Source organism: Podarcis muralis, chromosome 13 (genome assembly GCF_964188315.1).
Source record: "Podarcis muralis chromosome 13, rPodMur119.hap1.1, whole genome shotgun sequence".
In the NCBI taxonomy this organism is placed as follows: Eukaryota; Metazoa; Chordata; class Lepidosauria; order Squamata; family Lacertidae; genus Podarcis; species Podarcis muralis.
The window spans coordinates 41,953,230-41,977,413 of NC_135667.1; the positions used below are offsets into that span (position 1 = coordinate 41,953,230).

Here is a 24,184-nt window from a genome sequence, read left to right on the forward strand (position 1 = left end):
CAAGGTGTTTAAGATCCAAGGTACGACTGTATAATGAAGGCGCCAGGCAAACTTCCCTGGGGAGTCACTGCAGGGAAGGCCCTGTTCTCGTGTTGCCACCCTCTGAACCTCTCGAGGAGGCATGCGAAGGAGGGCATGGAGTGAATCCTCAGGGTGATGCAGGCATAAAGATCTTTCTTCTTACAACCATCTTCCCCCACCTCTACCAAACTAGGGGAATGATCGTGGTTCCCTCCTAACCCTTTCAGCGCTGGTTGGCTAAAGAGTTTGAAATGGAAGCACAGGGGTGTTGCTCCAAAAAGCAGGGACCTAAACTGGGATGGGTGGGGGAGCATTTATAGACAACAAGGTCTCCAGGAAATCTCGTTCCACTGGTCTGGGACTCCATCAACCCACCTGTACACAGTGACTTTGCTGGCTCTGAAAGCTCCAACCAGCACATCTGTGAAGGGGAACAAGACAAGCAAAAAAAGTTAGCAGTCCACCAATAGCTCACCAATAGCTAAGGGATGCGGGTGGCGCTGTGGGTTAAACCACAGAGCCCAGGACTTGCCGATCAGAAGGTTGGCGGTTTGAATCCCCGCGACGGGGTGAGCTCCCGTTGCTCGGTCCCTGTTCCTGCCAACCTAGCAGCTCGAAAGCACATCAAAGTGCAAGTAGATAAATAGGTAACGCTCCAGCGGGAAGGTAAACGGTGTTTCCGTGCGCTGCTCTGGTTCACCAGAAGCGGCTTAGCCATGCTGGCCACATGACCCGGAAGCTGTAAGCCGGCTCCCTCGGCCAGTAAAGCAAGATGAGCGCCGCAACCCCAGAGTCAGTCACAACTGGAACTAATCGTCAGGGGTCCCTTTACCTTTACTAATAGCTCAGTTGGTTAGAGCATAGTGCTGATAAAGCCAAGGCTTCAGGTTTGATCCTACTAAGGGACAGATGCATATTCCAGCATTGCAGGGGGTTGGACTAGATGATTTTCAGGGTTCCTATCAACTCTACAATTCCATGATTCTACGATTCAGTGTTGCAGCATCTCACCAAGCTGCCTCTGTTCCCCAGTTCTGCTCACTCCACTGATGCATTTAGGAATTAAGTTCTATAAAACCCAAGCAAATTTTGAAACCAGCTAATAATTAAACCAACCCTTGCAAAATCTAGACTTTTTTATTTAAAAAATAAAATGATTTTCAGCTAATATATGTTATGCTATCCAGATAGGATCACCTAAAGAAAGAAGCAAATATAAAAGGGAAGCTTTGTGTCATGAGAGCGGATTCCATGAACGGCAAGGCAATTAATAAACGTAAATAATTATATGCCTCATTCTTTTCTTCTAGGTACAGGACATCTGGCATAGCCAGAGTCAAAATTCTTTCACAAGTTAGGGCTTATCCACACTTTCCTCCACACTTTCCAGGTACGGTCTTTGCTTTTAAAGCTCAATGTCCAAGCCACCCCCCCCCTTTTCTTGCTCCAGACCTTTTATTCTGAAAACCTGCTCTTTGAAGCTCAATTGGAGCAAATGGAAATCTGCGGGAAACCCAGATTGACGTTTGCTCCAATCTAAATACTAAAGGGTTTTTGCCGGGAAAGAGCAGGGCAAAGTTTAAGTATGGATAAGCCCATTTGCAAAGGGGTCCATTCCCAGCCCCCACAAACGTAAGTGCCGTGTCCCACCCTCATTCCTCCTGCTTCTGGGACCGAAAGGATCTGTGTGCCAGCGATCGCGCGTCCGTTGGACATGCCTAAAATGGCCGCCGCCTGTACAGGCAGTGCTAAAACCCAGTGGCTGCCTACTTCCATTGTACGTTACCAGGATAGCCGTTTGCATCAATGTCCACAGCCCCGCGTATGGCGAAGCCAAACCCAGCCGGCCCAGAGAAGGGATTCTCAAGGATCTGGGTTGGCAATGAACTCAAGCCCTCACGGTGCCCTCGGTAGATGTAAACACGGCCACCGCCATCTTGGCCGGCGAAGGGGGCTCCGATGGCTATGTCTGTGGAAGGAAAAAATGGATGGGAATGTAAATGTGACGGAACCAAATCGATAAGGTGAAGTCACCCATTTGGTCAGAAAAGATGGCAGGGAAATGGAGAGAAGCTGGGCAAAAGCCCATGAGGCAGAAACAGGTCAGGCAGAAAAGGCGTCTGTGTGGTGGGGAAGGCAAAGGTCTCCCCCACTCCCAGAAAAGGCAGGATTCAAATACCAGAAGGAGGACCTGAGGCTTAAATTGAGGGTTTTCTGGGTACTCCCACATTTGGCTCTTAGAAGGATGTGAATTCTAACACGGCTCTTTGGGTCTCTTTGTCTAACTTGGGCATTTTTGCTTGGCTGGAATGCTTCTGAAAACGTTTCTGGCTTGCCTCCATGGAGGATAAAGAGGAATGTGTAAGTATGAGTAGGAACAAGGTTTTGTATCTACGCCCTTAGCATTTTATTATTATTATTTGTTAAATTTGTACGCCACCCTATACCCAACTGGTCTCTGGGCAATTGCCTAGCAATAAGAGCCAATCGTTTATGTTGAGCAAAGTTAAGCTTAACCAAGCCGCAAAGTCTGGCTTCTGGGATAGCCTCTTGCTGTTCTGGCTTCTGGGATAGCCACGTGAAGCCTCTTCAGGGCAGCGGGATGAAGGCTCCCCCAAGAGCCACGCTCCCTTTAAAGAGCGTGCAGAGCGTGTGTGAGGCTCTTGGGGGCTTTTCCCCGAGGTGGGAGAAGGGACTGATGGGCTGCCCTTCTCCCTCCTTGGGGAAAAGCCCCCAAGAGCCGCACACACACTTCACACGGCTGTTTAAAGGGAGCGCTGAGCAGAGCCTCCCGCCTGCATTCGCTCCATAAGACACACACACATTTCCCCTTACTTTTTAGGAGGGGGAAAGTGCGTCTTATAAAGCGAAAAATACGGTGCCACATAAAATCACAATATCAAAACACAAAATGCGTAATACTGTATCTATGAGTAATACATTTCAGTGACTCTTAAGGAGATTTTTTTTATTAATCACATCCATTTGCATTCTTTACATTATCTCTCTCTGTCTCTTCCTCTCTCCTATTTTGCTATCCTCCTCCCATCTCCTCCCTCAACTACCGGGGCCTGCTGAAGGCAAACTTCTTCAACACAAACTTATCATTAACAGAATACAAGTCTGCCATACAAAGGCAAAATCAATATCTATTGCTCCGCCCAATTTTACCTCTGGCCCTTGTCCTCTGTTGGCAAGTGGCCCCTGGAAGGGAATGTGGCCCTCGGGTTAAAACACTCTCCGCCCATGCTATGGTGAGGAACGGGCTGTGATTGTAAGTGAAGCTCCAACGGTCAACCTTGAGCACGCGATTGTGGGGTGAGGGAATGGAGAATAGGAAATTGGGGGTTAAGAGAGGGAGAAAAGGGGGGGGTGGCCTTCCATCCCATCCTTACCAGTGCATCCATCTTGGTCTATGTCTCCCAGGGAAGCAATGGCCATGCCAAAGCGACCGTAGACATCTGTGCCCGTCAGCCTCTGCCAGGGGGTGCTGTAAGCAGTGGGGGTCTTCTGCTGCAGGTATAAGTAAACTCTTCCCACTTCATAGAGTTTGCGGTCGGAGTGGCGCTCCATGAAGAGAGGGGCCCCCACCAGGATGTCATCTTTTCTAGTTCAGGGGGGAGAACAGAAAAGTTCCCTTAGAGCTCTGATCATGTCAGACTCCAGCGAGAGGTGCTGCTGCTTCTAGGTCCAGGGTGTCTGCATTATCCAATGTAATTCATTCTTTTAACCTACTCAGGCAGGCTGCTTCATAATAGATTTGCAGACCTGCCAGGTTTCTAAGCAGAAGTTGGAGACCATCTGCCATGGATGAACTAGTTGAGATTCCTGCACCACAGGGGGTTGGGCTAGATGACTTTCAGGGGTCCCTCGCAAGTCTGCAGTTCTACGATTTTGGAATTCACCCAAATGTACTCACAGGGCTCAGTGACCCAGGCAGTAGGAACAGACTGATAGAATTTATATGCTGCTTTTCATTCAAATGAATCCCAAAGCGGCTTGCAAACTATATATAGAAATGGCATAACAGAACATCACAAATGCAGCATAAATCATATAAAGTAATTAATCGTATAAAATAAAATCATATAGAATAATTGATAATTAATCAATCAGTCAATCAGTAAAACAACTGCAAGCTCTAAAGCACTATTAACAAAGCAGCAACTAAAAACCTTGTATCGGGCAGAAGCAGGTAGACTGCCCTTAGGCATGGAGGCACCACTCTCAACTATCACAGTTAGCAGCTGCACTGCAGAGCCACCCAGACTTTGGGGGGGGGGGGGAGTTAGAAGATCTACTAAGGCACCCAATCCTACCAGTACATTGATTTCAGTTCTCTGCTGAAGCTTCTTCTTCACCTTCTTCCCACACATAAGCAGCACAGTTGCCATTAATACACATAGGCTGCGAAGGCACTAGAATGTCAAAGCACATTTGAAAGACAGCCTTTCCCGCAAAGAATTATGGGTACTGTAATTTACCCCTCACAGCGTTGCAGTTCCCAGAGACCCCTTAACAAACAACAGTGCCCAGAATTATCTGAGGGAAATCTTTTGCTTAGAACAGGCTTCCTCAATCTCGGCCCTCCAGATGTTTTGGGACTACAATTCCCATCATCTCTGACCACTGGTCCTGCTAGCTAGGGATCATGGGAGTTGTAGGCCAAAAACATCTGGAGGGCCAAAGTTGAGGAAGCCTGGCTTAGAATGTCTGTATTGTTCTTAGAATGGCTGAATAGGGTGTACACAGCCATAAAGATACCATGGCACTGAATAGCGGTCAAGAAATCTAGATATTGCCATATACTTGCCTTCCCCAGTACAATGTCCTTCACATGTTTTGGACTACAAATCCCATCAGCCTCAGCTCGCTTGCACCTGAAGCTGCTAATAGCAGCACAAAGGTGCCTGGGTGTGGGGTACTTTTCACTGGGGCGAATGTGGGGAAGGGTTACCCCACCTCCCATTGTTCCATGGCCCTGAATCTGATCAGGAGCTCCCATGTCTGTTTTCGGTTCAAAAACCAAAAAGTGGTATCTCAAGCGTGGGGTTCAAAGACAACTGAAGTAATGTCTTATTTGGCTGCTGGGATAGCAGCTCACAAGACTCTTAATCTCACGTTAATCTCGAGCCCCACGTTAGGCAAAAGATTCCTTGTGGCCCCTTCCAACTCTAGAAAACTATAATGATTTGCTCCTCAGGGGAAACCTAAGCTCGTTTCTGCCAGGGCTGCAGGAACAGCCAGCTGACAAGAGATGGCAGCAGACTCCAAAAATGGGGACCTGGATCTCTCGCAGGGGAAAGGAAACAGAGGTAAAGCATTGTCCTTCAATTAACTTTTTTGGGGGGTGTGGGGGTGTGCAAGCTTCTAGATTAAAACAGCACTCTTAATTAGAGGGCTCACCGGGGAGGATGCATGCTTCTGAATTACTCTAAAATTGTGATCAGCAGCAGTTTTACTGTATGACCATTTAAACTGGAGGGAGGGGCGGTTTGGGATAGCCACTCCAGCCCACCACTCTCGCCTTTGCTTTAGCACATGGTACTTCTAAGGGGCCCAGGTCTGGTCCCATGAGTCACCAGATGACGTCTGTTCTAAAGCAACCACATCCCTGTTAATTATAAATTGGTTTAATTGGCACAGAAATGAAAAATGTATGTGTATTAATGAAGTTTTAAAATGGGAAATGGCTAAATTCTACGGCTAACGTTGGGCGTAAGTTTCTAAAGGACTCTGAGCTGTAACTAGTTAATGATCACCTGTTGATTGTTTCTCTGTGCTGGGAGTGAACCTTTGATCATGTGATGAAGGTATTGAGTTGCAAATCTCCATTTTTAAGAGAGTTGCCTATTTAGTCTTTCTCAGAACAGGCACAGAACAAAAGGATGTGATAATGACTCTCCAAAAAGAGTTGCATAGCTAAGGCAGGCTGGAATTGGGGAGAGAGACACCATTTTGATTTTGGGAGTTACCGGTATCTTTTATTTCTAAGATGCCGAGCCTGTGCCAGAGAGCACAAGATATCGTATGGATATTTGGGGTGTACCTTTGATGCTTATGTTATGTTTTTAAAGAGTTATGCAAGCAAAAGTTTGAATAATATTTTTATGGGCCTGGATGATTATTTCTTCCAAAAGGAGTCTGTTCTTATGATTCCAATACCTTCAAACTGTGCGCTATTAATATCTGGAACAATAATTAATATCCCTCCCAGTGCACTGGGTTGTAATTTAAGCCTAGTGTTAGGGTTTGGATCTGAGTGCAGGGGGGATGAGGTCTTCAACCTGAAGCCATATTTATAGCAGGGGGAAGATAGATTAAAACTCTGGCTGGATCTAGAAGGAGATTTAGGAAAATGTGTTGTAAACCTCATAGCAAGAAATTTCACATTAGTGAAAAACAGGACTCCACAGCGCCATCTGGTGTCACAGTATTATAACACATAGAAAAACGCTTTTTCTTTACTAATGTTGCTGAGTCCTTAGTTTGACCAGAGCTATTCCAAATCCAAATCAACTGCCAACTGCAATGCTAATTCCTGTGGCCTTACCCATCGCCATTGATATCTGCAACCGCAACTGTGTGCCCAAAATAGGATGCCACCTGCAAGAGGTAAGAGGGTGAAAAACAATGTGCACCTCCCACTTTTATATTACAATAATAATAATAATAATAATAATAATCCTGGCAGCCAGTAATAGTAAAGGCAACAATAAAAAATAGCCAATCCATATAACTTAATAAGCAATACTGAAATGAGACCATATTAGAATTAAATAAGTGCAGATAAAAATAAAATAAAAGCAAGAGGCATCCATTTCAACACACAATTCAACTTAAAAATGACAGATTAAATACAGTGGGGGGAAATAATCTCAAGAAGCCTTTATAAATATAAAGGATGGGTTGCCGGCCAGCAGAAGGTCATCAAGGGCCAGCTGAGCCTCTCTCAGTAGGGAGCTCCCAAGTTTGGGTGCAACCACTGAGAAGGCCCTGTGTCAGGTTTCATAATACCCTTTTGGCATTCTGTCTGGCTGAGAAAAGCATGCCAGAGAAGAGGCAGGAGGGAAGGGAACCATGTTGCTCAAGGCTCTGTTACCTGCTCACTGGGGAGGGACCGCAGAAGACGGAAGGCATGCTTGAAGGTGAAAATTTGCACCTAGGGTGGGGGAGAGGGATAAGAGAGTCAGGGAGATTTCAAGGGTTAATGAATCCCACCCTTCATATTTCTCAAGAAGGTGGAGGTAAGAAAACAACCACCGCCCTCCATTGCTGAGAGTGACCACAGTGTGCTTCACAGGGCAGGGTAAGAATAGCACAGATGGAGCGCCAAATCAGGGTGGCATTGGGGCAGTGGCAAGCAAAGCCTACATGGTTGTGTCATAACTCCTCCCTATGACCCCCAGAACCTGCTTTCAATGCAAGGCAATATGCGAAATAATAACGGTAGAGTGGCACAGGGCTTATTTTTGGCAAATTATTACCGTTTCCCCGAAAATAAGGCAGCGTCTTATATTAATTTTTGCTCCCAAAGATGTGCTAGGTCTTATTTTCAGGGGATGTCTTATTTTTCTATGAAGAAGAATACGGTACACATATTCCGGGAAGGCCTTATGTTCAGGGGAGGCCTTATTATTGGGGAGGTATTATTTTCGGGGGATGCCTTATATTACAGCGAGAGGCAAAACTGGAAGTAGGTCTTATTTTCAGGGGATGTCTTACTTTCGGGGAAACAGGGTAGCACACACTCTGTGCTCTGAAGCTAGGTGCCACTGCTCTCAGCCCTAGAACATACAGCCATACCTCATGTTACGTTTGCTTCAGGTTGCGCGTTTTCAGGTTGCACCCCGCAGCAACCCGGAAGTACCGGAAAGGGTTAATTTAGGGTTTCGTCGCTTGCGCATGCGCGCAAAATGACGTCGCACGCATGCGCAGAAGCGGCGAATCGTGACCCGCGCGTGCGCAGACACGCAAACACGGGTTGCGTTCTTTTCAGGTTGCGAACGGGCCTCCGGAACGGATCCTGTTCACAACCAGAGGTACTACTGTATACTGAAACAACAGTAAAGACAAGGGTGTCTCTGAGCATGCAGGGCTCTTTTGTTTCGGATTAGATGGAGGGCACGACACAAGCATACAGGCCTGACGCCCCTGGAACCTCCTATGTCTGGAATTCAGCCCAGCCTGTGCACTTCTTTCCAGATGCGCAGAAGAAAAAATGTAGGACTCACCGCTCCTTTCGTTAGGCTCTTGTTAGGAACGCCCACAACACACTCTGCAAAGAGAAGAGCCGTCTCAGAGGTTGTGAATCACCCAGTAGGCTAAGTTCACAACACTCCAGACATGAGGTTTGTGCTAAAGCGACCTGCAGACTGAGCGTGGAGATTCAGGAAGCGCTTTCTTAGTTTGGAACACTGTGGCCAGGAAGGGATGGCCCTAGCAACCTCATAAAATCTTACTGATAATGTTAAAAGGTCCTGTATACCTGAAGGAGCGTCTCCACCCCCATCGTTCAGCCCGGACACTGAGATCCAGCGCCGAGGGCCTTCTGGCGGTTCCCTCATTGCGAGAAGTGAGGCTACAGGGAACCAGACAGAGGGCCTTCTCGGTGGTGATGTCATCCCATGAGATGTCAAAGAGATAAACAACTACCTGACATTCAGAAGACATCTGAAGGCAGCCCTGTTCCGGGAAGTTTCTAATATTTAACGCTGTACTGTTTTTAACACTTGATTGGGAGCCGCCCAGAGTGGCTGGGGAAACTCAGCCAGATGGGCGGGGTATAAATAATAAATTATTATTATTATTATATTATAAAAGATAAAAGGCCCCTGCCCCACACTGTAGGCAAGGAGCAGCAGCAGCTCATTGTTCTGTTGCTCCTTACAGCAGCCTGGCAATATACGTTAATTGTATAATTCCCATTTTACAGATGGAAAAGCTGGGGCTGGGAGACACTGATTGGACTAAAGTCACAAAGTCAGTTCATGACTAAGTACACCCCATAAGGCACTCCCCCAGACAAATAGTTCTGGGTTTAACCCTCACATACCTACAATTCCCAGTGCCCTTAGCAAACTACAGTTCCCAGGATTCTGTTTGGGAGGGAGGGTAGGGAACTGTGCTTTAAATGTGTTTTAAATGTATACTGTCTGCAGTACTCAGCTGCAATTCAAATGCCTAGCAATAAGAGCCAGTCGTTTATGTTGAGCAAAGTTAAGCTTAACCAAGCCGCAAAGCCAGGGGTACCTACTGTACCCCTGTTGACCCTAGAGCTGAGCCAGTATTTCTGAAAAGAGTTAAAAGGGGGGGGGGCAGTTCTGCTGACTGTCCTCCAATTACTTCCCCTATTATGTAAATGGAAGCTCTCAGGTTTTCCCCACAATCCCCTAAACAATGCTAGGATGTTGAGCAGGGGTTCTCAAACTTTTTCAGCAGGGGCCTGGTCCACTGTCCCTCAGACCTTGTGGGGGGCCGGACTATATTTTTTTGGGGGGGGGTGAATGAGGGACAATGAGTGGCATGCAAAAGGGCTCCAGAGAGGGGCTGCTTTAAATGGCAGTCCCTTGAGAGGGGCGCTCAGCCAACTGCGGCTCCTGTGTCTTGTGAGTGGCAGGGGCTGGCGGCGGCAGAGGTACGATGAGTGGCGCGTGAAAGGGCTCCGGAGAGGGGCTGGCACCAACAAAGCCCTGCCCCCTTCCTCCTCTAGGCAGGGCGGGGAGAAGCCAGGAGGAGGGAGGGAGGAGGTACCGCCGCCGCTGTGTGAGGAAGAGGGAGGGAGAGAGAGGGAAAGAACGCACGTGCTGGCGATCCATGCGCTGGCAATTCCCGGACAGTCCAGGGGCCGGATTTAGAAGGCAATTGGGCCTGATCTGGCCCGCGGACCTTAGTTTGCCAACCCATAATGTTGAGGATGCCAACATGCAATTGCCACTTTCAGAAGCTAGGGTGGCTGGAGAGAATTAGGAGGGGAAAGGAAGTAGCCTTGCCACTGCTAATGGTGATCCCCCACCTCCAAGGAACTACTCCCCCTGAGAATATTTGACATAATGGCTTCCTTTCCCTCCCCAATTTTGCCATTCATTAAAATGATGGAGAATTTCAGATGACTTTTGCTCAGCTCCAGACCCCACCCTACTCCACCCCGAAAAACCACCCCCGGCAAAGAGTCATTCCCTTACCTGGCGACTCAGGGTCCTCATTAAACTCCCCAAAAGCCACTGAATACCCTGCGTGGATGGAAGGATGAGAAGATTTAGTCATCTGGCAAAATCTCCAAAGCTAAGAAGGACCCCATGAGCAGCAAAAGTAAAACCAAGTATGAAAAGTATGTATTAATATAGTATGTGTTAATATATGCAAGTCTGCTTAGTTTGCATGGCTGACATAGTTTAGATTTCTTTCCCCTCTTGGGTAGAAAGTTCATCTTTTCTAGGGCACACTGGAAGGCTGCCTTAGAGGCTCATCTATCTGTAGACAGTTCCTTCCACAAGGGCTAGTTCTGGACCAAAGGGCCAAGTCAGAATGGACTGGAAGAAATTTAAAGACTACTTGCAAAAGTATTGCAAATTGTATGAATGTTAGAATGATGCGGGATATAAAGATAATATGGTATTAGTGATATAGTTGAAAGGAGTATGTAAAAAATGGTTTACAGAACAAAGGTGAAGTCAGAATAATATTATGTCAAACTTAAATAAAATGAAAAAATGGGGGAAAATTGGAGGCATAATAGTTGAAATGTATAATATGAAATAAGATTTGAAAGAAGGCGAGGCATTGCTGAAGAAGATTGTGTAAAAGGGAACACAGAAAAGGGAGACGCGAGGGAGTCTGGAAGGAGGATTATGAGAACAATATTTAAGAAATTGGTTTTCTTATGTCTTTTTTATGTCTTTTTTCTTTTGCTTTTTATGATGGGTTTTCTATTGTGCTTTTCTGTTTTTTGGATTGATTGTGATGGTGTTTTTTCTTTTTTCTTATCCTGATTTGTGAAGTTTGTTTTATTGTTTGAAACTTTAATAAATATCTTATTAAAAAAAAAAAAACAGAATGGGGAGGGCAATGGCGAGAGGAGAAGAAGCACAACCAGTGCAGCATCTTTGCACCAGGCTTTGTTTTGTTTTTAACTTGATTGAGTTATATTCCCATCCCCTTCCCAAAATGTGTTTTCTGTCCCATCTGGATGACCTTTCCCCCAAACCACTTGGAACAGGGTCAGTCACTGGGGAAGAAGGGGTGATGCTGGGAGCCAGTATGCTTGGGTACCATTTATGAGGTCCTGGAAAAAGGAACAGTTGTTAAGTATGATTGTTTAATGTACATTGAAATGCAAAATAAATATAGAATGTGCCTGTATTAGATACTGTGAAGCAAGACTGGAAAATTAAATTGAAGCTGAAGAACAGCCAAACAGGTTAATCATTAGTGGGGATCTATCATGGGACTATATCTCCCCGGGATCAGTCACATGAAATAGATCCTATATATGCTAATCTGCAGGCATCCATCTTGGGTAGAGTGAGTAATTTGTTCTAAGCTACTGAAGAGAATGGACGTGTTTACCTCTGTCCTCCAGTAAAGAGCCTAGGGCCACTGGAGGCTGTTTGGGGAAGAGAGAGAGCTTTAATTTTTAGCTCAGGATGCAAGCTATATGCAATCTAAGATATTGTGCCTTACATTAGGACAAGTATAAGAAACTATGCATCTACCGTATTTTTCGACCTATAGGACGCACTTTTTCCCCTCCAAAAATGAAGGGGAAATGTGTGTGCGTCCTATGGGGCGAATGCAGGCTTTCGCTGAAGCCTGGAGAGCGAGAGGGGTCAGTGCAAACTCCCCAGCTTTTCCCGCTGTCCCCCAACTTGGTTAGAAGGCTGGCGGAGGGCTTCCCTCTCCTCCAGCCCCGCAAGCTCCCAGAGCGATGCTGAAGCTGCACGCAGCTTCAGCATCGCTCTGGGTCCCGTTCTGGGGGCTGGCGTCAGGGGAAGCTTGGGCTTCCCCCGCGCCTGGGGGGGGGGAAATAAAATTTCTTTCCTTTATTTCTCCCCCCCCCCCAAATGCAGGTGCGTCCTATGGGCCGGTGCGTCCTATAGGGCGAAAAATACGGTACTTGGAAGTAGCTTTATTTGTTTCAACTTATTTTGGAGTTAAGTTCTTTATGTAAAGCTTTTGAACCCTGTTTTTGGACTGGTAAAGTTTTATTTCAAATGAGAGTCATATTTTTTTTCACCCAACGGCTTCCATGTGTGCAGTATTCATAACCTCAATAACAGTTGCATCAAAGGGGGGAAGGTACAGGCATTCTCCCCCTTGCTGAGGCCTTAGAACAGTCTTTGTCAACTTTGAGATAAAGTCTAAAGAAAGAGATGGGCAGGAGATGTATGGGGCAGGGGAAGAGGGAGGTCCCTCTGGGTCTCACCCACTTTTGGTGTACAGCCCACAAAAGATTTCTCCCCAAGGGGATGTGGCTTTGGGGGGTAAAAGGCTTCCTTGCATTTTTTCCTTAGTCTATTTCCAAACCCTTTGTGATGGCCTGGGAATCCGATTCAGAGAGTGAACCGGAGGAATCCCAGCCGGCACAGGAGTCCCCGCCTCCAGGGCCGGCTGAACTGGGGCAGGGCCTTGATTCTGAGGAGCCTGCACCTGTGCCGGATCCTCAGGAGCAGGCACCAGGTGAATCCACTCTGGCTCCAGAGGTGGTTGAGGACTCAGTGCCTACAGGTGAGTCTCCCCCTGGGCCCAGTAACCCTTCAGCCTCTCCTGAACTGCAGAGGCTCAGGGCAGAGCGGCGAAGGGAACTGGTTTCTCCCAGGAGGAGTGCTCACCTTAAGGCCAGGAGAGGCGGGGCTCCTGGGGGCCGGGACCGCCCCTGGCCTTAGAGAAGATAAAGGCCAATCAGCCCGGTCCCAGGTTGCGGGAGCAATGTCGTTGTTGAGTACCTGTTCCTGCCCGGACCCAGACCTGACCCTCTAGTGTTCCTGTCCCCGCCCGGCTTCCTGCTTCGGACCTCGCCCCGCTCCTTGCGAACTGTTTCCAGGCTAGTGACCCAGGACCGGACTTTGACTACGCCAACGGTAACCTTCCCCCCCGGGACCAGCACACCCTTTTAACTCCTCTTATAAGCTCTGCCTCTCCCTCAGCTCCTCCAGCGTTTGCAGATGAAGATGCATGTCCCCTTACCTCGATATTCATCGTAGTATAAGGCGGTCAAATCTGTGAGTTTCAGCTCATTCAGTGACCACAAAAGGGTATGTTTGAGAGGAGCATTTGCTAGGACCGTGGACAAATTGGATGAAAAGATCAGCCCTGGAAGAGGAGCAAGGCAGAGGCATCAGTCCCTCGGCAAGGCTGGGACCACCTATGTGAGGCAGCAGAGGCAGCAGGACGGGCAATTTGTGCTCTTGTTCCCACAGGGTAAAGGTAAAGGGACCCCTGACCATTAGGTCCAGTCGTGGCCGACTCTGGGGTTGCGGCGCTCATCTCGCTTTACTGGCCAAGGGAGCCGGTGTACAGCTTCACCCGGGTCCCCTCATTTGTTCCCACAAACCAGGTGCTAAAAAGGACAGCGGTAAACTGAACAGGGTCTACCTCACCCTGCTGAATAGTAGGGAATGCAGACTAGCAAGCAAAGGCTAAATATGGATTTCTCACACTCTCCAGCCAACATGGCCAAGCGCCAGGGAAGATGGGAAGTGTAGTCCAACAACATCTGGAGAGTCCTTTGTCTGCTGCGGGGAAGGGAGGGGAAGGAAAGCACTTACCCCCAAAGTAATGTCCACCAGGAGCCCCAAGTAAAAGTCTCCCAGACTGTGGGGAGAAGAGAGGAGGTCAGAGTCACAAAACGACAGCCACACAAGACTAGAAGAAACCCTGTGAACAGCTGCCCACCACCCACAAGACCCAGAGGGTGGCACGCCAGCTCCACACACACATCTACAAAACCAGAGAAGCAAACATCTGCCTCTATATGCCAGGCGGAAAATAGTTTTTGCTTTGCTCTGCACACCCAAGGACGACTTCCGTGTGACACCGAAGCTTGCGGCCAGCATTTTGGCAGCTGACTGCTTCACAAAAAAAGGCACAGCCTCAATGTGTGTTGAACAAACCACCTATTTGCAACTCAGAAGACATCAGCAATTACCCGCTAACCTAAAACAATAGGCACAGCCTCTTTACAGCTGGTTTTCCCTCACTAAGCTATGTTGGCAATTCCAGTGATGACTAAGGCCCTGTTCACACCATACATTTAAAGCATTATGGTACCACTTTAAAGTGAGAGCTGGACCATAAAGAAGGCTGATCACCGAAGAATGGATGCTTTTGAATTATGGTGCTGGAGGAGACTCTTGAGAGTCCCATGGACTGAAAGAAGATCAAACCTCTCCATTCTGAAGGAAATCAGCCCTGAGTGCTCACTGGAAGGACAGATCCTGAAGCTGAGGATCCAATACTTTGGCCACCTCATGAGAAGAGAAGACGGCCTGGAAAAGACCCTGATGTTGGGAAAGATGGAGGGCACAAGGAGAAGGGGACGACAGAGGACAAGATGGTTGGACAGTGTTCTTGAAGCTACCAGCATGAGTTTGACCAAACTGCGGGAGGCAGTGGAAGACAGAAGTGCCTGGCGTGCTCTGGTCCATGGGGTCACGAAGAGTCGGACATGACTAAATGACTAAACAACAACAACCACTTTAAAGAGTCATGGCTTCCCCCAAATAATTCTGGGACTTGGTATTTGTTAAGGGTGCTGGGAGTTTTTGGGAGACCCCTATTCCCTTCACAGAGCTCCAGTTCTTTGCGAAGAGGGATTGGTTGTTAAATAACTCTGGAAATTGTGTCTCAGGTGTGGGGAGCCATGCTTCTTGGAGCCATGCCCCTCTCCCTCCCAAAACTCACATCAGAGATGGCAGAGCTGAATCCAACCTCACAGTAGCGGTGGTCATTTGCTGATTGAAGGCAAAGAAACAGAAAAGCAATGTAAATCAACTGGGTGACAGTGTGGCGAAGACCCCTCACATCAAGGATGGGGAGCCTGCGGCCCTCTGGACTTCAACTCCCATCAGCCCCTGCAAGCATTTCCAGAGGTCAAGGATGATGGGAATTGTAGTCCAGCGGCCTTTGGAGCCCCACAACTCCCCTTTGTGCACATACCAGGACACCATACCCAAACACCGTTCCTCCTTCAACTTCGGACTGGGCTGCCTAAACATGGTCTTCTTACCACATTTATTTTCTTATCACTGGTATTGGTTATGCACATGTATATTTAACTTACCAAAACATGAATTGTAATCAGAAAACCTAAGTTAAATATACATTCACATCACCAATTACTTATCAACGTTTCATATCAAAATAATTTCATATTATTAATTTAGTATAAATAATCTGGCCAGCCTTTTCCATAACATTCCCCCCCCCCCCATTTGATAAAAATTGACATGTTCAGTTGGGCTTATACGCTTTATTATTGAAATTTGCACAAATGATTTGTAAAACAGTTTTTAACGGCTTATATTCCTAGTGCCCCTGAGGACAAACTGTGCTGGTTGTAGGTCGGTATCCCTAACGGAATAGCCTCCACTTGACATTGCAAGGCTCTGGTTTTTCAGAAGGACCCAAACATCTTTCTTCTAGAATGGGGAGGGGTTGTTGTGACCATTGTGGCTTGAGTGAAGCCACACATGCTGTTTGTTTGCAATGTAGGAGCATGGAGCAAACCACTCAACAGCCGTTTACACGAGGCCAGACATGGAATCTGAGCAGACTAGAGTGGTCTGAAAAGCAAAACAAGGGCGCCATTCATTCAAAGGCAAAGTTTCTGGGCAAATATTCTGCACACCCTCTCCTTAAGGCCTGGAGCTTCGGCTATTGCACATTCCCTGCCACCTGCATATTGCACTCACCATATCTTGTCAACTTGTAAACTGATGCCATTTGGATTTTGCGGCATGGCGAGAATTCAACAAAGCGCTGCAGGCCACTTGTGGCTAAGAAACAGCTGCCCGTGGGGGTCTTTGTGGCCTCCTCTTGGCCAGAAATGGCATTCCAGTGCTGGAGAGGGGCGCAAGCCTGGTAGGGTGAAAAAATGGGGTGAGCAGGATGTTGTATCATTGACAACCACACCCCTCCAGGAGGGAAAAACTGGTAATTGCAGAGGATGGGTGGCTGTTCACCCTACCTAATTTATATTTATATTTTTATATTTATATGGCTATCAAATAACTCTCCGACTTTTGAAGGTGTCATCTGAAGGGCTGCTGTTTAAGGCTGAAAAATATTATGGAGGGACAGCAGGGGCCTTTAAGCTGCCCACCAACACTTAACATCTGGGCAGCAGACTGAACAAAGCAGACAGGTTTTTCTGGTCACAAGTCTTCCTCACTATAGTGAGATGCACTGCGTCTGTTGAAATTATCGTTAGCCGAGTCGCTTAAATAATGCGTCCAGAGAGAAAAAGTCTTGTTAACACCATACTAAGCAAAACTGAATTAAAGAATGGTGCATAATTTGAGGAGAAAGGAACAGAGACGATTTGGCTTTCTTAGGTCAGGCCAAATTGCCTCAGAACCAACCAGCCAATCAGAGCATGTGCTCCCTCAGTGAAGATCATGCCACTCTGCCTGGTTGCTAAGCAACACCTCCTCCCACCCCTTGGCTAGTTGACTAACTCGTAACACAATTAGCCAGTTTTAACCCTTAGTTTATAAATAGGAAGAGCCCTGCTGTTGCTCTTCCAACAATTATAAGCTGATTCCAGGCAACCCATTTACTCAGTATTTGTCCCGATTTGCCTGCACAAAGTTTGTGGGGATTCTGTACAACATCTAAAGTTTATTGAGCGTTCCTTCTGGTTTGCAGCGAGGCTTGATTTAATTCCACCCCTTTCTGCTTCTGAAATTTTAATTTCACCCCTTTCTGAGACGGTCTGTTTATTGTACCCACCACAATGGTGTCTTTCCAGGTGCTCACAGAAGCTCCGAACCATTGTTTAGTCTTGAAGGTTTTCACAACCACACTGTGCAGCTGCTCAACCTCATCACCTGGCCAGCAGCGGCATAGGAGAAGGAAGAGAGCAGTCAGATTTGAAGGCAGAAGCTACTGACCCACCATATCACCCCCCTCAGCCCCATGCCATCCATGAGTAGTCAGTCTGACTGCAGGTTTGTACATGCAGACAGGATTCCATTAGCTCTTTCCTCACATCTCATTAGATGCCCACCTCCAAGTAACTCCCAATTCTCCCAGGCCCACCTCAAGTTCATGACTCAGCCGGGATCTCATCCTCAGCCCCCAATTTTTGCACCCCCAAATCTCACATGGCTCCCCGCCACAAGCATCATTTTCCATCTCCTTTTGGGATAATAATAATAATAATAATAATAATAATAATAATAATAATAATAATTTTTATTTATACCCCGCCCTCCCCAGCCAAGGCCGGGCTCAGGGCGGCTAACTAGCAATAATAAAAACAAGTTGAATTAATACAACTTAAAAAGAAGATTAAAATACAACATTAAAATATTGAAACATTAAAATATTAAAATGCAGCCTCATCACAGGAGGAGAAAGGAAAAAGAAAAAAGAAAGAGGGGAAGGGAATCAAATTGGCTCCAAGCCAAAGGCCAGGCGGAACAACTCTGTCTTACAGGCCCTGCGGAAAGAAATCAGATCCCACAGGGCCCTGGTCTCATGAGGCAGAGCGTTCCACCAGGCCGGAGCCAGAGTTGAAAAGGCCCTGGCTCTGGTTGAAGCTAATCTAACTTCCTTAGGGCCCGGGACCACTAGGGTGTTGCTATTTATGGAGCTTGAGGCTCTCTGTGGGGCATACTGGGAGATGTGGTCCCGTAGGTATGAAGGTCCTAGGCCGTGAAGGTTTGTAGGGGATGGACCTTGCAGGGCAAGTTCAGAGTGGTGGCAGTAGCCACACATGTGCAAGACAGGCATGCATGATGCACTGTCACTGGGGTTGCTCGCTGATCTCACGAAAGCTGTGTGAAATGGTCATGCACACCATCCCTGTACATGACAACATTGCCTTTATCTGTGATCACAAACAAACTCCTACCTGCCTCAGTTTAAACTGAGGTTGCAGTTGCAGATGTTAGCCACATCCACACATACAGTGATTCCATGAAGAGTTTCCTCCTCATCTTGGGAATGGCTCACACATGTCCATGCCCTACAAGTGCTACTGATGAGACCAGTGCTTGGAATGTCCAGTTGAACATCACTGAAATGCAAGAAATCTCTGAAAATGGTTGCCAGGTGAATTAAGTTCATTTTGGGGTAATGACTCCTAGTCCATCTTCATCTTCATTCCTGCTTGGCCACCCCCATAAATAAAAGGAGGCCTGGACTCTTAGCTTTAATGTAAAAAAGTAAGTCAATCAGAAATCCATAAAGAAAGTTAGATAGCCAAAGCATGGGGGCAACATTCTAAGGCTTATTAGGCACATACAGAGGCACTGCTCTTGTTAAGGATGCTTGGGCGGGAAAGTTAAGGACTATTTGAATAAATATTGTAATATAAAAAATTAGAAATTACTTGAAAGAAACAAACAGGCCTAGGATTAAACTAAGTTATAATTAAATAAATGGGATTTAGAATATTAAGAAATGTGAATAAGATGGACTATAATTGGAAATTGTTTTAGTTCAATAATGATATTGGAAAACTGTTACTTTCAACTACAAGGAAACTCAGAAGGGAGGGACTAGAGGAAGTCAATCAAGATGTTTCAAAGGTTGGATTTGTAAAGAATTAAGTTTGTTGTTATTTTTTTCTGTTTATTGTTCCTTTTTTGCTTTTGTTCATTGATGTGTTTTTTTTCCTGTTTTTGTGTGTTATTCTGCTTTGTGGTTTTTGTTATTATCCAATAAATTTAAATAAATAACAAAATAAATTTTGTTATTATCCAATTATTATTTATTTTTTTTAAAAAGGATGCTTAGGCATTTAACACTGCTGCTAAGTAATCAGAAGGAAGGAATGTGAGGCATTTCCTGCATCTTCCCAGTCCCCGCTGAACAGATTTGTTCTTTTTTGACAGAAGCAGCTTGCAACAAGAAATACAGGTAAAGAAACAAAGTGAATGATGCCTCGCACCATTGTGGATGGCACAAATTAAGCAAGGTAACTTTTTCTACTATGGAAACACAATTATGGGCAAATCTTCACCTGTTGACGTTTTGAGTTAGACTGCCCTTTCCTGCTTGTATAGACCCTATAATGACTCCAAAATCGTGTGGGATCACTCACCTTTGGTATCAAACTGAATGGGGCCGCAGGCACTGCCACCAGGCGCCCAGGGACATAGATAGACAGCACCCGCCTCCGTCACATTAGTTTGCGAGCTGTTGGCCTGTGGGGCACCAACCACCACATTCATGCTAGGGGGTAAAAAAAGGTCAGTCTGGGACTGGTAGGATACAAGGCAGGGAGCCAGCAGCGGGTGGAGCCAGTGACAGGCAGAGCCAACTACAGGTACACCTCATCCCTGCTGTCAGTTTCCTGTCTCTGGCCCTCTTCACCTTCCCTACTAGGGACAGAATCACAAATGTTTGGGCACAGCGGCCTTATGTGGCAAACCACCAGTTGGAAGAATCTCCCTGCTAGGAATGTTTTCCAAGCCTCTGCAGTAGCCCTGGCTGCTCAGCCCAGCTGGACCACAAGGGTCTTGCACTAGTCCTTTGCTTGGGCACGTACGCTTATAGAACCACGAATCTAGCTCCAACCCACCCATTTTTTAAAGTAACTGGATGTGTGAATTTCTGATCGAAAAATAACCTGGTTCAACCTCCTGAAACTGAACTTACATCTCACTTAGAGGTAAAGGTAAAGGGACCCCTGACCATTAGGTCCAGTCGTGACCGACTCTGGGATTGCGGCGCTCATCTTGCTTTATTGGCCGAGGGAGCCAGCATTTGTCCGCAAACAGCTTCCGGGTCATGTGGCCAGCATGACTAAGCCACTTCTGGCAAACCAGAGCAGCACACGGAAATGCCGTTTACCTTCCCGCTGGAGTGGTACCTATTTATCTACTTGCACTTTGTGCTTTCGAACTGCTAGGTTGGAAGGAGCTGGGACCGAACAACGGGAGCTCACCCCGTCACGGGGATTCGAACTGCCGACCTTCCGATCGGCAAGTCCTAGGCTCTGTGGTTTAACCCACAGCGCCACCTGTGTCCCTACATCTCACTTAGGAAAGGCTTTTATTTCACAAGGAAATAACTTGTTGCCATCAACATGCACCAGATCTGCTGTATTTAAAAAGCCACACATACCAGCGGCCATTATTAACATTCTGTGGCAGAGATGAGGAACCTATGGCTCTTCAGTTGTTCTGGGACTACAACTCCCATTATCCCTGATCAATGGTCATGCCAGGTTGCAAATTATGATTGAACAAATGCTGTTCCTATTGCCTCATCTTGGGCAAACTGCTAAATCCCTCCCTCCCATTACTGCATTTTAAGAATGACCTGCCCTTCCCTTTTCACCCTTTCCATGCTGCTCCTGATGCATCTGTTTGAAGACGGGGTATCTCTGGCTGCCAGATGTTAATATTAGGATGAGTATTGTGCTGCATCCAGGAATAGTGAATTTATTGCGCCCTCTCCCCCCATTCCAGCAGTGACACAGCCCTGGCACTCTTGAACTAGTACAACCCCTGCCCCAGGCCTTTGTTTAGACTCCTGCCGTAGAGCTCTGTAGACCTTGTCTAATATAGCATTTAAGTATGAACATCTGCATGGTGCCTGCACCCAGTCAAGGTTCAATGGATAAAAGCCTCATGCACTGCTGTCGTGCATCTTGCCAGCCAAATAGGCTGTTGGCCTTTCCCAAGACATCTGTTGTCATCTTCCAAGTCCCTGTTGTCCACCTCCCGAGGTCCTGTTAGTGCACCATTCCCTCCCGCCATACTGTGCCTTGCCCAGTGCTGTCCTACCTGCCTTTACTGTCCCGGTAGAAATCCAAGGCAAACCCAAAATAGCTTCCGTTGGGCCCAGAGTACACTGTTGGTGAACTTGCATCCAAGTTCAGGGTCCATACTGAGGAACAGAGGAGCAAGAACCCCACCAGACAGCGCAAAGGGGGGGCAAGCAGACCCAAGGAATGACCTCCTCTTGCCATCACCAGCATCTCCCTCCTCTTCCCACTCCAAATGCTGAGTGTTTTCCCATTAACGCTGTCTCTTCTGTGCTCATAATAGTGACCACTGACATGACACATTTCCTCAAGCTTTTCCTCCCCTGCTGAAGCCTCTTCAGCTGAAGATGATAACATTTATCAGAAGTCTCTCAGGAATTTCCCAACAGGAACACCCTGGGTGTGCGCAGCGATGACCACTTGGAACAGTGATGTTTGGCAGCAGTAACAGGCAGGATCAACCATTGACAAGACACCTCTGGGGAACCACCACTGCCATTTCCAGCCTAGTGTGCGCAAGCATGAGCTGTGGTCTTCCATACACAACTCCCAAACCCATCTGTCCTTGGGGCATAGAGATCAGAAACACGTGAGATGAGACGGACCCTCAGGAACTGCTCTGAAAGCTCCTGTTCCTAGTCTGGAAAGCTTTGAGATTAGCTACAGTCACATAGTGGTAATTTTTACTGGACCCTGCAGGGTTCTTAAAGTGCAGTTATGAGTCAGAGCCGTTTTCAAGCACCAGGGCTCAATGCGTTGCAACATATGATTAGAAACGTATGTGGAGCTTTGAGAGATGGGTTCTAGGAAAGTGTTTTCAAGGAGTGGGTGCAATCCAGAAACTTGCAAGAGACCAGTTCAGAACATACAGCGAACCCTCCCACCACCATTAAACATCTGAAATGATTTAAGTTTACAGGCATGAAGGCTACAAAGACCCAGCTGCAAAGCCTTTCCCCCACTGGATGCACTAGAGCAGGGGTCAGCAACCTTTTTCAGCCGTGGGCCGGTCCACCATCCCTCAGACCATATGGTGGGCTGGACTATATTTGGGGCGGGGGAATGAACGAATTCCTATACCCCAAAATAATCCAGCGATGCCTTTTAAATAAAAGCACACATTCTACTCATGTAAAAACACCAGGCAGGCCCCACAAACCCAGAGATGCATTTTAAATAAAAGGACACATTCTACTCATGTAAAAACATGCCGATTCCCGGACCGTCTGTGGGCCGGATCTCAAGAAGGCGATTGGGCCACATCCGGCCCATGGGCCTTAGGTTGCCTACCCCGGCACTGGAGCATTCAGGACATCCCATTTTCTATCCCACTCGCATGTAGGAATGTTTTATCAGCCAAGCACAGTCGCCCCCTCCCTGACCGCAGGGGAAACCAGCACAGGCCTTATCAGGTGACATAAGCAAAATAAACCGCATGGTGGTTGTTTAGAAGGAAAAGTGAGGATGGGTGACATGTTGAGTTCACCCTTTGAACCAATTTCTTAATTCGCCAGCGAAACTAGGCTCCATTTGTAATGTTCTCCGATGCACACACTTCCTGGTTTTGCTTCCTGCACTGTGCTACCAGCTATGCTGGCACAAAGCTCCTGTTTCTCCTATACATCAAATTCAGTTAAGGCAATGGAAGTGCTGAACCATTATCTGGGCTCCATAAGGCCAGTGAATTAAGGCTGAATCCAGACAAGGCAGAAGTGCTACGTGTGGTTCTTTTATTCCCAGTGGTGTCCACCTGCTACAGATGGAGTAATCAGATTTGCAGCCCAGGAGCACTCAATGATTCTGCTTTGCCGTAGAAGGCTCAGGTGGCTTCCATGGAATGGACTGCCTTCTACTAGCTGGCAGGCAATTTCAAGCCCTTCTAGGAAGACCGCTTTGCTGGTGGAATCTCTCACTTGTCCTTAAGCAGCTGCCACGGCTCCTTACCAGTTTCCAGGCTGAATTCAAAGTGCAGCTGATGCCCTTCATGCTTGGGATTTGAACAAGTTTGGAAAGTGATGGAAAAACTGCCTGATTCTTGTCTCTGCTTCCCTGCCCTGAGCTCAACTTCACAGGCTCTTCTCAAACTGCTACTCCGGTGAAGCAGCAGGCGGCACTCAAGGAAGAGGGCCTTCTTCGTGGTGGCACTCCCATCTGTGGAACACTCCCCAGGAAAGCTTGCCTGATGCCTGCTACATAATGTCCTTCTGATGGCATGCAAAAGGCCTCATTTTCCTAAGTTTAAAAAGAATAAATCCTGAAATATAAATTGATGCATAGTGCATTATTTTGTATTTTATTAAATATTTTTGATATAAAGGTAAAGGTACCCCTGCCCGTACGGGCCAGTCTTGCCAGACTCTAGGGTTGTGTGCTCAATCTCACTCTATAGGCCGGGAGCCAGCGCTGTCCGAAGACACTTCCGGGTCACGTGGCCAGCGTGACAAGCTGCATCTGGCGAGCCAGCGCACCACACGGAACGCCGTTTACCTTCCCGCTGGTAAGCGGTCCCTATTTATCTACTTGCACTTTGACGTGCTTTCGAACTGCTAGGTTGGCAGGCACTGGGACCGAATGACGGGAGCGCACCCCGCCGCGGGGATTCGAACCGCCGACCATGCGATCGGCAAGTCCTAGGCACTGAGGTTTTACCCACAGCGCCACCCGCGTCCCTATTTTTTTATATATATATATATATATATATATATATATATATATATATATATTTGATATATGTATTTTTAATTCTTATATTGAAGGGCAAGTGTGTAAGTGTATTTAATAAAACATTTGAGCTGGTGAGCAAGAGGGACCATGCGGACAGGAAGATCTTGCCCCATTGCTGGGATACGATTCATCTTGAATACCAATGTGCAAATCAGGATTATGTTCTCTGTGACTTAACTCTTTTCCTGCTTCCGAGACTACTTCGGCTAACACACACAGGGCCACCCCAATGTTACTGAATGTGATGATCATTATCCTGCAAGCGTTCAGTGAGGATCAGGAGACGAGGTTTCCAGAATCTCAGAAATGTGGATTTGGGCTGCATCAATTCAATGAGCTAATTGCTCGCTTGAACATGGTCCAATCTTGGGAGTGGCAAATTGAGGGAAGATGGATCATAGCAACAAGGGAATCTTAAAAGGGCTGAAGACAGATAGGGATGTTTCCCCCCCAGCAAAAGAAACATGATAAAGTGGTACCTTAGTTTACGAACTTAAT

At 47.0% G+C, this 24,184-nt stretch overlaps 1 protein-coding gene across 1 annotated transcript in view; it reads right to left on the reverse strand.

Moving 5' to 3' along the window:
• The window catches only part of ITGA2B (integrin subunit alpha 2b), a 44,987-nt gene extending 21,503 nt beyond the window's left edge, over positions 1 to 23,484 (reverse strand). The window contains exons 1-14 of the mRNA XM_028751783.2: positions 20,982 to 23,484; positions 19,292 to 19,422; positions 16,972 to 17,069; positions 15,933 to 16,098; positions 14,923 to 14,972; positions 13,788 to 13,833; positions 13,207 to 13,332; positions 10,206 to 10,253; positions 8,256 to 8,299; positions 7,124 to 7,183; positions 6,575 to 6,627; positions 3,417 to 3,628; positions 1,808 to 1,990; positions 397 to 442 (exon numbers count right to left, since the gene is read on the reverse strand). Of these exons, the coding sequence (XP_028607616.2) occupies positions 397 to 442; positions 1,808 to 1,990; positions 3,417 to 3,628; positions 6,575 to 6,627; positions 7,124 to 7,183; positions 8,256 to 8,299; positions 10,206 to 10,253; positions 13,207 to 13,332; positions 13,788 to 13,833; positions 14,923 to 14,972; positions 15,933 to 16,098; positions 16,972 to 17,069; positions 19,292 to 19,422; positions 20,982 to 21,319 (1,601 nt within the window). The 5' untranslated portion in view covers positions 21,320 to 23,484. The remainder of the gene's footprint in view (positions 1 to 396; positions 443 to 1,807; positions 1,991 to 3,416; positions 3,629 to 6,574; positions 6,628 to 7,123; positions 7,184 to 8,255; positions 8,300 to 10,205; positions 10,254 to 13,206; positions 13,333 to 13,787; positions 13,834 to 14,922; positions 14,973 to 15,932; positions 16,099 to 16,971; positions 17,070 to 19,291; positions 19,423 to 20,981) is intronic.
• Between the last annotated feature and the right edge of the window lie 700 nt (positions 23,485 to 24,184).